This window comes from Diadema setosum, chromosome 21 (assembly GCF_964275005.1).
Source record: "Diadema setosum chromosome 21, eeDiaSeto1, whole genome shotgun sequence".
In the NCBI taxonomy this organism is placed as follows: Eukaryota; Metazoa; Echinodermata; class Echinoidea; order Diadematoida; family Diadematidae; genus Diadema; species Diadema setosum.
The window spans coordinates 19791599-19805499 of record NC_092705.1 but is presented as its reverse complement, the minus strand read 5'-3'; the positions used below and the strand labels follow the sequence as shown (position 1 = coordinate 19805499).

The following is a 13901-nucleotide window of genomic DNA, read 5'->3' as shown; positions in this document are numbered from 1 at the left end:
CCTTTATACCAAATTAGGGAGGTCCTTGCCCCCATTTTTTCTTTTTATTTCCATTTTAATAAAAAAACAAAGAGGGGGCACGCTCCTGGTGCGCCCCCCTCTGGATCGCCACTGCTTTTCCTCAATATCTCCATTACTTTCAGCTGAGCTGACTCTTACACCTGCCTATAACGGATTCCTATGAAAGTAAAGATGTGTTGTATGAGTGTGTCACTGATTGTTTTATCCACCTGTCAGCATTCATTTATCTGATATTTCTTGTATCTGTCCCCTTGTCTCTCCACAGATGTGACTGTGCCTAACCCCCTCCCCCACCCCCAAGTTCGTGAGCACACACACAAACACACACACACACACATGCAACCATGGCTGTTAGCACAAGCACACCTGTGAAAAAGGACTGGATGAAAAAAGGTAAGACTCAACCGGATCATGAGCCCTTTTTACACTTGTGTTTCTTAACCCCGTACTTTCTCTGACCCAGGACTATCGTCCCGTACCAATTTTTTCAGCTTTTTACACTCGCCAATTAGTCCCGTACTAAGCTCTTGTCCGGGGCTAAGGAGAAAATTGACCTTTTCACACTCGTATTTCTTAGTCCGGTACTTTCCAAACCACATGAATATTCATGATTACGCTGTGTACTGTACACGTACACACACGCACCGGCAGCACTTGATTACCTCGTTTCTAATTGGTCAGTGAGGGTAGGACTTCGTCTTTGTTGCTTAGCCCAGGATTATTTTTTCATTCTGTTTACACTCACTTGCTTGGCACCACAATTGCGGTGCTAACCCTGCTATTTTGCAGGGCCAGATAGTACGGAATTATCGGTGGAGCTAGCCCACTTTGGCAAAAACGAGTGTAAACAGAAAGTGGGCTAAGGATAGTCCCGTACCAACGGTGGGGCTAAGACCCCCCCTTAGCCCCACCGTTGGTACGGGACTAAGCAAAAATTTACAAGTGTAAAAAGCCCTATATTGTACCAAGTATAATTCACAGAAAGATGACTGTATGCTGAGAATCAGATGGGGATTACTGGTAATTGCGGGGCAAGAAATGTGCACCTGTTTGGAGTGTTGAAAGGCTGAAATATTTACTTCATACACAGTATGCTTCCTTATAGCAAAGCCCATCATGGTTTCAAGTTTCTTTATGTATAATATATATATTTGTTTACATATAGGCCATTAATACAGCTTATTTAGGATGACTTGGGAATGAGACTTTTGTCTTGATTAAAGGTGACTATCCAGATTAAAGGAGGTAGGACATTGAGTAATCCATAAGTTTACATATTTATTTGTATCTGTTGTATCGGATGATATGTACATGTATGTCCCGTTAAACTATTGAATATAAGCCTGTAGGTCATATGATATGATTATATAAATATATATCATAACAATTTATTCTTTTAAAAAGAACAGAAATTCTCTCAGACACAGTATTTTCCAACTAACTTTTTTTAGATTGATAGATAATTACACTGATATACTTAGACATAGTATGATGTAGACAAAATGCTTCATGGGTTAATGATGTCTGGGCCTGTCAGCTTTGCAGTCTGTTGTAGCTTGGATTCTTCAGTGAAAGTTGTCTCAAAAGCACACAATACATGTTAGGCCTGTTGGGCATCAGAAGCTTTTTGTGACGCATATCAACAAAACTTGTGATCGATTTCACATGATATTTTAACACCACAGTCTTAGCAGAATGTGGCTGCCTCATTTCACTTGTTACTGACATACAATGTTGCTAAAACCTGAAAATCATTGCCAAAAATTGCCCAGATATCTCTCACTTCAGAAACAAGATAATGACATCAAGATAATGATACCCTCTTTGCCATGGTCAAAGAGTCAATCAAAAAACTTGGCTGTCCATGGAAGAAAGATGTAATCACTGTCTGAAGGCACCTGGAGGATGAGAGAATTCTGTCCAAATGTAAATTTGATTTTGAAGAAATATGATATGAGCCTGTAAAACTAGAGTTGACATCAGCACATCTTATCAGCTGTACTCTCTCTTTATTTCAACAGACCTGTTTAATAGCAGAATTATTCCTTTTTACCAGAAAGCTTGCTGGAGGCTTACCTGAAATTAATGCCAATAAATGTGTGTGAACTGGATACACCATGTAGGCCTTGTTTGTTGGAAGAGATGAATTGAATGGCTCGTAATTGGGTCCTCAGGATGAAACCTCCATAATATCAAAACATTGTGATTCATACTTCACTTAAAATAAGTATGACATTACCTCACTTGAAATAAGTGTGACATTACCTTACACATAAGTAAGCATTACGTAATTAACCCTCATTTTCAGGATTAAAATTGATCTCATTTTTTCAGGAGTCACGATTTCATGTTAATCTATCCTACACATTCTGATGTAGTACTGTTTTGTTTGTCTTGACAGATATGACATTTTGCAGTAGTTGAAGTGATAATAAGTCGGTTATTAAAATGCTCAAAGAAAAAATAACAGAGTCAAGAAACATGTAAATCTTGAAAAATATTTCCCAAATATGACAAATGACTGATAATTTGACATTTCATGGCCCCTTCTATGGAGAGATTTCACTAAACTTTCGGAATACAAGCAAATATTGACTTCTTTATGATGTGAAGTGGGCAGCTTATTCTAAAAAGCCTTATCTTTGATGACACATGCCTTTCATCTCATGTCTCACCACATATTATATCATTTTCAAGAGATATGTTCCTGAATATTTTTTTTTTTGGGGGGGGGGAAGTGTTGATCATCCTGTGAACTAGTTCAAATAAAGTAGCCAAAAGCAGACACCTATAGAGTTTTGTTAACTAAAAGATCCACCTGTCTAATTTTGTCTTGTACTTTAATAGTGAACCTGTTGCCATTACTCTCCACAAGAGAAAAATATGAAATACATAATCCAGAATCACAAGTATCTTATAAGTCTTTATGATTTAAAGAATATGTTGACATACATGTATAATTATTTCTTTTTCCTTATTTGAAATAACCTCATTTTGTAAAGGCTTAGCATGTATCATGTTGTTCATGTTCCTTTGCATTAAATAAGTGCACCAGATATTGCTTTTTTAACATGAAATATTTTATCATCCAAGGTGAGTATTCACACAGCAGTCTGATAATATCCAGGCAGTGAAGGAGTGACACTTTTCCTGGAGAGAAGAGAAAGAAATATCCTTTCATGATAGTTTGAAGAATTGAAATACTCGCCTCCAGAAATCACTGAAATTCAAAATCATATAATTTTTCAGATGGTTCAACATTGGAATTATTCTGTCTGTTTTCTTTCTTCTTGTTGTCTCACTGAAGTTCGCAGGAGGAAGCTAGTGCTGGCAGTGCTAGTTCTTCTGGCTGAGGTACTAGTTTGCATCACTCAAATCATCCTTGGTGTGTGGGTCTCCATCACTGTAGAAAACATCCATGCAGGCTCCTACTGGGCTTCAGTTTTGGTGAGAATCTCAGTCAGCTCAAGCACAATTTTTCATCACTTCTGATATGCTTGCTTCATAATGCCCATTATCAGTTCATGATAATTTAAGCAGCTAACAAGTGTACGCTGTGTGAGGCTTGGTGTTGTTAGGCACTACTTGCAGTGCATTTGACTGAATAATTGATGCAGAATGAAGGGTAAATCAAACTGCCATATATGATTGCTAGATAGCTGCAAAGAGTACAAGTGTGTGGTTATTTAAGCGTGATTTTATACAACACTCCATTAACTTCATTATGCTTTGTTTCAAAGCACTATTTTGTGAAATGTGGAACATTATTTTGATCAGTAGTCAAAAACATTCATATATTAATATGTTATACTTCTGTTGTAAAACAAATATAGCACAGAAAAAATATTGATTTAACTGAAGACAGACAATTAAGCACCCAAGTAAATTGTGTTTGTCAGCAGTTTGAATATCACTATTATCACAAGCAGTAGAAGAAATTAACAAATCATAGAAGAATAACATATTATTAGATATTGGGAAAACTTATTGGCATGACAGATTAGCTAGCTGCAGTCTTGCCGCTTGAACCTTAAATGTATTGTCAATCTCATGTTTTCAGTTGTTATACTTTCCTTGTATGCAAATTCCTATTGTTAAAGGAGGTTGCCAAAATAATCTTCAACCCACATAGTTCAATGTAAAATTTGTTGTCTGTAGGAAGTATACTTCAGATTCCCATATTCAACCTTATAAGGAACTTATTTGTGCTACTGCACATTTGATCAAATGCTCCTAAATCCACTAGGTTTTCCCCTGACGTAGATCCGGGAATTTGTGGCCAGCAGATGTCACCACGACAGATGATATGTGATATTCTGTCTATGTGATCCTTAAAAAAACAATACACACAAACACATAATTTGTACACAAAACTGTTCATATGGATATAAAGATGTATCGCATGTCTTTTACAATATCATTGATCAACACCTATTGCTAAGCAACATGATTTTATCACTCAAGCAAGGGTAATACTTAGCTATGTTGCCAGGTTTTGTTTACACAGACTTTGGCAAGCATGGCTTGCTTGGGCCGCTATGACTGCCTCCATTTCAAATTTTGCGTTGTAGGATTGCCCATGGTGCCGAATGTTTAGTGTATTGTTTCAATATGTCTTACACAAGGAAACCTTTCGGAAATTGTGTATTTCTTTCTTTTTTTTTTTCTTTTCATACAGTCAGATATTAACCCATATTCTTAAAATGTTTTTATTTTTAGTTTCCCCTCTTCACTGTTTTCTGATATATTACAGGGAAGTGGCATCCTGTCCTCCAATTTTCTTTAATCTTCTGGTCTGTTAAATATCTTTTCTACATAACATGTTTATAGCTACAGTTCCAGACTTTTGGCAAGTTTGCAATCAACAGATGATTTTCCGTATCCCATTTCTGTGATTAGACTAACCAGCAGCAGTCAGAAACAGTTGCATACCCACAGTACACTTCTGTCTTCCCTTCCTTTGTGTCTGTCATCTGAGAGGTGGGCAGTGGGATAGTTCCCTCATCTAGTTCCTTCCTTTTGACACAGGTGTCTCAACTGCTGGCTTCCTCTCGGCCTTCCGAATAAAAACGTTGGGCGGAAATCACTGTCAAAGCATTCCCAAATAATGACAGATCAGTTCACAAAGGAGTTCATTATTGTCCTCTCTTTCTCTGTCACAGGACTATTGTAAGAAAGGTGCATCTGTGCTTATGTGATATATAAAAGGTTATTCTGCCTCTGACAAAGATTCTGCTAGGATCAAAAGCTCATGTTGTTTTTACTCCATAAAAGAAATATTAAAGTAATAGTAGCCAGTCTCAAAACTCTGTTCTCTTCTTTAAACTTTATTTTCGTGAGAAATAAAAAAAAAAAACAAGTAGTTCAGTTCAGTTCAGTTCAGTTCAAATTTATTTTGTTTGTTTTTTCACTGTGAAATAATATATAAACATAAATCTCACTTTCTTTAGTGACAGAAATGATGCATGTAAATTCATACAAAGAAAACAAAAAACTTACAGTAAGGATATATTACAATGGTTGGTTAAGTAATGAAAGTGAATGTATAGAGCATGTGAGACCTGGAACATTACTGTATCTGTCTCTGAAATCCTGTGACTTTCTAAAGAGGAGAGGATAGCTTGAATTATTAAAATAGCAAACTGACATTTACAATGAGAATGATCCATCAGCAAGCATGTAAACAAAAGTCCGGTCAAATCTTTGCATGGTCAAAACAGGAACAAGAGATTATGAGTGACTTTGATTTATACGGTGATATTTTGTTGTCCTTGTCAAACAGAAAGTTGGCAAGATGATCCAACAAAAGGGATTTCTGTTCTTTGGCTGAGATTGTCTTTGGATTTTGAAAATCCTTTTCAAAATCCGCAAACACTTCTCAGTTTTCTGCTCACCCAATGAAAGTCCTTTTGCTATTGAAATCATGAGAATTAACCACAGAGATAAGAAATAATTAACATAAGGAACCACAAGAATTCTGTTTAAATGCTCATGTATGACATAGTATGTTGAAACTGTAGACAGAAGAAAATCAAGAGAACCATGTATGGATCTTACAAGGGGTAATTTTTTTTTTTCGTAGCAACAGGCATTAGCTGTAATATAATGAAGATGTTTTGATATGTTTATCACAGCATACATATAATGTCATACACTAAGAGTATCGATGCACATGGGATAAAATTTAATCCTATTGTTTTTCTGTCCAACCACATCTGTTGGATGTTGATCCAGCCAAGAATGTCGCAAGCAATAGGTATAGCTCATTTTAAGCATAGGAAAACTGTCATCAGAATTTATTCCTTCTTAATTTGAGTACATTTTCAGTACAATAATGTATAATTACAAAAGCTCAGAATTAGATGACTGTCAAAACTGTCTGTTGTTTAGCATCAAAGTGACCATCCTTTTTATTCTCAACTGAAACGTGGAGCACTTATCAGTAAGTTCATAGACTAAATCACCATAAGATTCTTATCCTCTATTTTCATCAAAGCAATGAATTATGTATTTTCTATATGTTTGTACATATTTGTATGCGTATGAGTAGATTTGATGGTTATCATGTTATGTTTCCATCAATGCCAGATTGTTTAATCCAGCCTTGAAGACTCTCCAAGTCTGACCCTGGAGGGTCTGATCTGTTGTAATATAGAAGCTATCCCTGTCAAATTCCAATGTCCAACCACGAATACATTGGCAACCCCCTCAAAAGGATGTACCAGTCTGGTAACTTAGCAACCATGATAAAATATAGCCTGCTGCATGAGACAACACTTAAACTCAGTCAGGCAGCAACTCTATTTCTTCTGCTTTTAACTCTAGCTGTTCCCCCTTTTTCTCAGATCTTTATCACAAATTGAAATATATTCATGGATAAAAGTGCATATCCCCAAAGATTATTTGATAACAGTATATGATCACTTAATTATCAGTCACTAATAGTGAAGAACTTATGAATGAAATTTACACAACTGTTAGGTGCTACTATAATGTTATGGGTGAAATGTGTTTGGCATCAACCAGGATGTATCTGTCTGATTTTGTTTCTATGGCAACAACTAGCTATGCTGATTCCTTCTCCTTGACACCAATATGTTTTGTTTGAATTTGAATTGATGTGTAATTACATATAAAGTGTATCAAACCTGGCAGTGTTACCATAATGCAAGGAAGAGAGAGAGGAAGCCTCAGAGAGTTGTCTTTATTTATTTTTTTTTCCTTTTGTTCCTTCACAGACTGATAATTAAAGTGACGCTTCTTATTCATCTGGCTCAATGGTTAATCAATGTCAAATAGGAATCAAGTGTCACTTTTTTAAAGCCCAGTTCCATCAGTTCAAAGCATAAACATTGAATGTATTGAAATATAAGGATTCAAGATCTTTCAAGGCCTTTGATTGAAAATCAGTTTGTTTAAACACAAATGACAAGTGAGTGTAAATGTAAGCATTGTGGGGCAAGTCAGAAGAAAAATGACCATTTGAATATTTGTGAATAATTAATGTGACCCCTTCATGTAGGATCACCTACATGTAGGTTCTGCATTGTTTTGTGTTAGATAATCCTTTTCCTTTTACTCACATTTTGCTTGAAGGAAACACTTCTGCCTGTATTCATGAAGGTGATTTAAATCAAAATCATTGTTTAAATTTAGTGTGTGAATTAAGACAAGCATGATTTTCATTGGATGTCTGTTGGCAAACGCAGTCTATCTGATGTATTTATGTAGAAGAAATTTGCATAAACCATGCACTAGATTATCCACCTACATGAATATGGGTCATTTTCTTTGATGCTGATTAAGATATATAAAGCATAGTCATGAGAATTAAGTTTGGAACAGTGGATTATGGAAAACTGTTCAGAAAGCCATGGAGTCGGCGGAATTAAGTAGTTTGTTGATTGTAGTTGTAGGATAGTTATATATGGTCTTGTCTGTGGAAGGATATGTCTCTTCTGCGAGTTGATTTATCATAAACAGCAGTAGCATATTCAATAACACAACTCTTCCATGTCATGTCCGTTGGCAAACCTAACTGTAGTGATGAGATGGTTCAACAGTTGATCTAGAAATTTCCTGATAATGAACTTCATTGTGTTTATATCCAGCTCCTGATAGGTGCAATCGTGTCTCTGGAGGGCCTCATCTTCCGGTATGGGCGGCAGAAGGTCCTGGCCATGGGGGTAATGCTACAGGTGGTTGGTATCTTCATGGCCCTCATTGGAGGTCTCATAGAGGTCATTGCTGCCATATTGATAAAGGTTGGTACCCAATTATCTTAAAGGACCATTTTTTTTTTTCCTCAGAGAAAAAGTTTTCTTTGAGATCAAAATAGTGTGGGGGATCGATGAGCCAGAGAGCAAAATAAGACAAATCTAAAAAAATTATGATAATCAGGGCACCGTTTCATGAAAGTTGTCAGTTTCTGACAATCACCATGGTAACAGTCAGACACCAGAGCTTCTCAGCCAATTAAAATCTAGGATTTTACTGAAGTTGTCAGAGACTGACAGCTTGTCAGGGCTGACAACTTTAATAAAACGGTGCCCTGAACAGCAAAGTTTCTGTGTAGTCATCTTTGTTTTTGTTCTCCAAAGTGTACATACAGCATGATGTTACACATCAGTTAAGTTTCATGAAAGTTTCAAGGATGATATGTTTACATTGTGTACATATGAGAAAAAAACCCCCAAAAACAAACAAGCGAACAAGTATTTGCCAAGTTGTGCATACATACATGTCTCCATTTAAAGCGTGATTTGGTAAAGCTCCATTCTGAAACTTGTATTTGGCTCTTTTTTTTTTCCAGGAGACAGTCAATTAAAGGGAACATAAACAGTTTTAGTTGAGACTTTTCTTCAGGTTTATAACATTGTTTGGTGAGATAATGAGAAACCTCTTATGAAATATGAAAGAGCATGTAATTCCAAGAAGGATTCAATGTTTATTGGATGAAAATTGGTCTTGAAATGGCTGAGATATCCAAAAAAAGCAATCCTACAGGCCATGGCTTTTATTAGGATCTCATTGTTTTACCTTGTTTTTGGATATCTCTAGCAGTCATTTCAAAACCGATTTTCATCAGACAAACTTTTGATTCCCATTAGAATTGTATGCCCTTTAACATTTCATAGAGTGGTTTCTAAATATCTTGCAGTATGCTACAAGCTGAATCCTCACCTTAACCAGTGCTGTACAGTCCATTTAATCATTCAAGAATGTTGTTTAACGGGGTTGAGGACAATATAAAAGATTGAGTATTATTATTAACTACATAGATTTATATATATGTATAAATATATTATATGTGACCCGCTGCAACAAAAGGATCCTAAAGTCGCTGACGGCTGAGCCGAGAAAATCAAGTTTGCGGTCACATCATCAAAATTGGTCAAAACAATCGGATTTCTGTTTTTGACTTAATTTTGTAGTCTAGTGTTTTGTCTATCATCTGCAGAAATTTTGAAGCTAAATGATCAAAGGAAAGGCAAGAAATCAGCATTTTTCTGGGCCATGATTTTTCTGACTTTCGACGTAACAGAAACATGTCCGAAGATTTGGATTTAGCGCCACAGCTAGACTCCGCCCCTGGCAATGAGGGAGTGATCTTATTGGTCAGTGCGTGGCATCCTAATTTCTGATTGGTTGTGCGTAGACCGCTGGTGCTAAGCTTGAATGAACATCGCAGAGGTCGCTAGGAGCATGGTTTCTATTGTCTCAAGCGGTGAAAAATGTCTCGCCTCTCCTTGATCATGACAGCGTCGGAAGGAGAACTTTGAAGGAGTTTTTCTCGAAACTCTGATTTCCTCAACCACTTGACATATGCTAGTAAAATCATCGATATCTCCGCAACCGAGTACTTTTGTGAGTCATGTTATATATGAAATTAAAGTGGGAGAGTAAGGGAATAATGTCATGCCATTTTCTGAAAATCGCATCCTTTTGTTGTAGCGGGTCACATATATACAGTGTATGTATATATATATATATATATATATATATATATATATATATATATATGTGCATATCACTTTTACTGAGTGTGTGAGAGAATAAAATGAGCTATGAGTCCAGTGGTAATTCATTATATCTTATGAAAGCACTGAAGAGTTCATCTGTGCTGTGTTTTCCTGATTTCCTTTTATTCTCAACTTGTGTCCACAGGATGTTGACTTCAGTCAGTGTTCGTACTCAAGAACTGGGGAGGCCAATTGTACAGCACAGCTCTCCTGTGATGTGGTACAGCTGAGCTACCCTAAAAGCTGCTACTGCTGCTTTCTAACCAAAGAGAGGCAGGAACCATGCTACTTCAGAACAGTGAGGTGCGATATCTCAAGTTGTGGCACAAGTGATAGAGTGTGCTAATCAGTGTTGGGGTTTCCGTGAAATATATTTCCATGACAGGTTTGGCATTAGTTGTTTTAAACAAGATTAGTAATTCCTTTACAGTGATACAAAAAATCACTAGGATGCTTTAACATCATTCTATTTGTTTCTCAAGTTTTGTAAAGATGTTTCAGTTTGTCTTCCATAGAAATAGTCTACACTGTCTGACTTGATGAAAAGTTAAAAGATAACATGTTTTGGCTCATTCAATATTTAGGATGGACAAAGTTACGAGTTCTTGAAAATATGAATGATCATGCATCAATTATGTCTACCTGTTAGATGTTATGAAGATGGTATTTCTTTGCATTGTAAGTACTTGTGACCTCTACTTGGTAGTCATCATAAAACTTAGTTTTGGGTGTAAGGGTGTAAGGAGAAATCATAAAAGTGAAATGGCTTGTCTTCTTCTTGTGCAGTTTTTTTGAACCACCAAGTCTGTATGCTGGAGTGGATTCCTGCCATCAAGTCCCTGATGAGTATCTCAGCTTTCTCTGGACATCAGTCTTCTTCTGTCTATTCTGCTGTGTCTTTGGAATCATTGCAGCCACCGGCACCTACTCCTATCGAAGAGCTGTAAGTCACTTCTGTTAGTTCCAACCCCCCACCCTCGTTTAACCACGCATGTAACACCAATGTCAGTCAAGACAGCTATTGAGGACTGTCACATGGGCGTCTTTGCAGATAGTCAAGATCTTATCACCATTGAAGCATAATATTGGAAAGGATTATTTCCTTCATATTTACACCAGGGTTTCACTCGGAATTCATTATAGGATTTTGCTTCTAAGAAACAAAGGGGATATAATTTGCCCCTTGAAATTTTGTGCAGTGATTTTGCCTGGAAAAAAGGGGAGGGGAGAGAAAAATAACTAGATAAGATGAGCTGTATTTATAGTGAACTACCAGTGTGTGGCGTCTTTGAGCATTTACGTTTGACAAAGATAAGAAAGATGCCTCAACTCAAGTGTTACCAAGGAACTGTTTCAGTATTGGAAAATGTATAAAAATTTTGTATTAGATATGTGGATAAATGTCTTTTCTAATATGAATTTTACTCAAATTTTTATCAAATCATTTTCAATTTGCTGAGAGTTTGAAATCCTACTGGAGTCAATAGTCTTTGGTCAAATTTTTGTGTGCAGTCAAAAAATTTGACCTCTTTTCAGTAGGTTTTCCACATAGTCCTAGTATATTTTCATGATAGTGATATAAAGAAATGGTGGCATATTGGGAGGATCTGAGGTGGAATTGAATGTGGCCTAACTCACGAAGTTCATTCACTGATATGGTGTGTAGAGGTGTGGTAGTGAACATCCTGTTACCAGAGTTTGTCATTAGGAGACATAGTTGTAATCTTGACTGAATTTTACTACAAATATGGAAATTTAGTCAGAACTATTAATGTGTGTCACATTATCCTCTTAAGTAGAAGGGGGAAATCTGACAAAAAGTATTTGATAAGACAGTAGAGTAGAGACAGTATTTTCCAATAACAACATGTCTTTCTTTTATACCCCCCCCCCCATCACTGTTTGTGTTTAATTTTGGCTCTTTTCCAGGCTAAACCAAGGCTTCCAGACATAGCAGTGGCTGCAGTCACATCTCCAATGCTGTCAGACAACAACCAAGATAACAAGACAGAGAAATCAGCAAGTTGCACTACTCTAGACATTCCAATCCCAGCTCCGAGAAGCTCCTTGATACGTTCATCAAGCCAATCCATGGTCAGTGAATCTCAACGGCCCTCAACTCCTGAAAAGGCCTTCACATTGCCCAAAAGACAGAAGAGGCGTGCTCCAGATATTCCAGGGAGGCAGTCTCCTGCATCTTCCACAGATTCACGTCCCAGCTCCTCATGTACAGGGTCAGTGAAACCAGCAGACGGCAGTTCAAATATCTCAAAGCCACCATCGGGGAGCAGGGCGAGGCTAAAGGACAATGTCTCAAGATCATCTCAGGACAGACCTGGACCATCAGGAGTACAGCCACAGTCAGCTGTCACAACACCAAAGCCAACAGACAGCAGAACACATTTGAAGGCTGTGAGACCAAAGTCATCAAGTGTTAGTCCAATGCCTTCTGAGGATGTCCAAAGTTCCCCTTCAAGGAGTTCCATGCGAAGTGGAAACCTTTCTCAATCACACCCCGAATCTTCTGTAGCTAGTGAAGACAGTCAATTACTAGAGCTTATGGAGACATCCTCCACCAGGTCAAGCCCTGGTGGTGCCAGCCAGTCTTGTGCAGGAACAGGTAGTCCTGCAACATCTTTAGACAGATCCAACAATGCTGCTGATACTTCTTCAAGCCCACCGTCTGGAGCCACAGCAGCACCCAGCAAGATGGACACGAAAGGCAGTGCAAAGAAAAAAAAATCTCACAAGGGTCCCGCTCCACAGCCTCCAACTCCACAGCGCACACAAACGAGGCAGTTACCCGCACTGGAGCCACTGTCAGAGCCCATGTCCCCTCCGCCACCATTTGTACCGCAGCCTCCACCTACCCCTCCCCCTTCCTTCATGGATGTTGCACCCATGCACTACTCCCATCATCACCAGCCACCACTTCATCAGCAGCAGCCAGTGACAAACATCCACCTAACGCTGACAACCACACCCATGGGTGCCAATGTCCAGATCCCTATGACAACGCATCAGGGCTACATGTACCCCAGTCAACCATCAGCACCTTGTTTATGAATGTTAATTCATCGGCTCTTGCCCATCGATCATTGTACTGCAGTTCTCCATGTCCTGTTGACTTCCTAGAAACAAACTCATTGCTTACCAACTCGGAAAAGTCATCCCCAAGGCACGCCTGGTATGAGGGATGAGATGGAGCATTTGATTAGGTGGATTTAATGTAGCCATTCTCAGTAAGAGGAAATGGCATGCAGTCCTGTCTGTTGATCATTGTTGTTTTTGAGAGTAGCATTGTCTCTCACTTTGACCTTCATTCATCTGTCATTGTGACCAGGTGAAGTATGCCACGACTTGGTTGTTCACAAAATAGAGAAGTTAGAAACGTCCCACAGCAAGTGCTTGAAAATAGGATCCTTATCTGGTTCTATGTTTGCAGTAGCAAAAGAAAAATCACTTTTACCAATAAGAACTGAATGATAATTTTGTTCGTTGAGAGTCAGTCATGGAAATCAGTTTAATTTTAGCATCAATTTGTTCATTACTGCTAATCCACACTCCTTGATTGAATTTCAAGGGGAAAATAACTGCAATTATCACTAACATACACTTTGCATGTTTTACACAAAAGGTCTGGTTTCATTTAATTTAGTTTTATTTCCCATATCCAAATAATACAAAATTATTGCAAAGTAACAGTAATTACTTGTACAAGCTGGTAAAATGGCATATTTGGATAGTACAATAGAGTAAATACAAATATGCACTATTCATTGTCTAAAAATACCCAGACAAGTAATATTTTTCCTTTTCACTTAATTGGTGTTAGAGATCTGTCATAAGAATTGCTAT

General features: G+C 37.6%; 1 protein-coding gene across 1 annotated transcript; it reads left to right on the top strand.

The window, feature by feature from the left end:
- Nucleotides 1-365: 365 nt before the first annotated feature.
- On the top strand, nucleotides 366-13215 carry LOC140244217 (uncharacterized). The gene is made up of 6 exons (XM_072323853.1): nucleotides 366-414; nucleotides 3329-3468; nucleotides 8133-8285; nucleotides 10189-10346; nucleotides 10830-10986; nucleotides 11973-13215. The coding sequence occupies exons 1-6, from the start codon at nucleotides 366-368 to the stop codon at nucleotides 13107-13109; spliced, it is 1794 nt and encodes a 597-aa protein (XP_072179954.1). The 3' UTR covers nucleotides 13110-13215.
- Nucleotides 13216-13901: the final 686 nt, after the last annotated feature.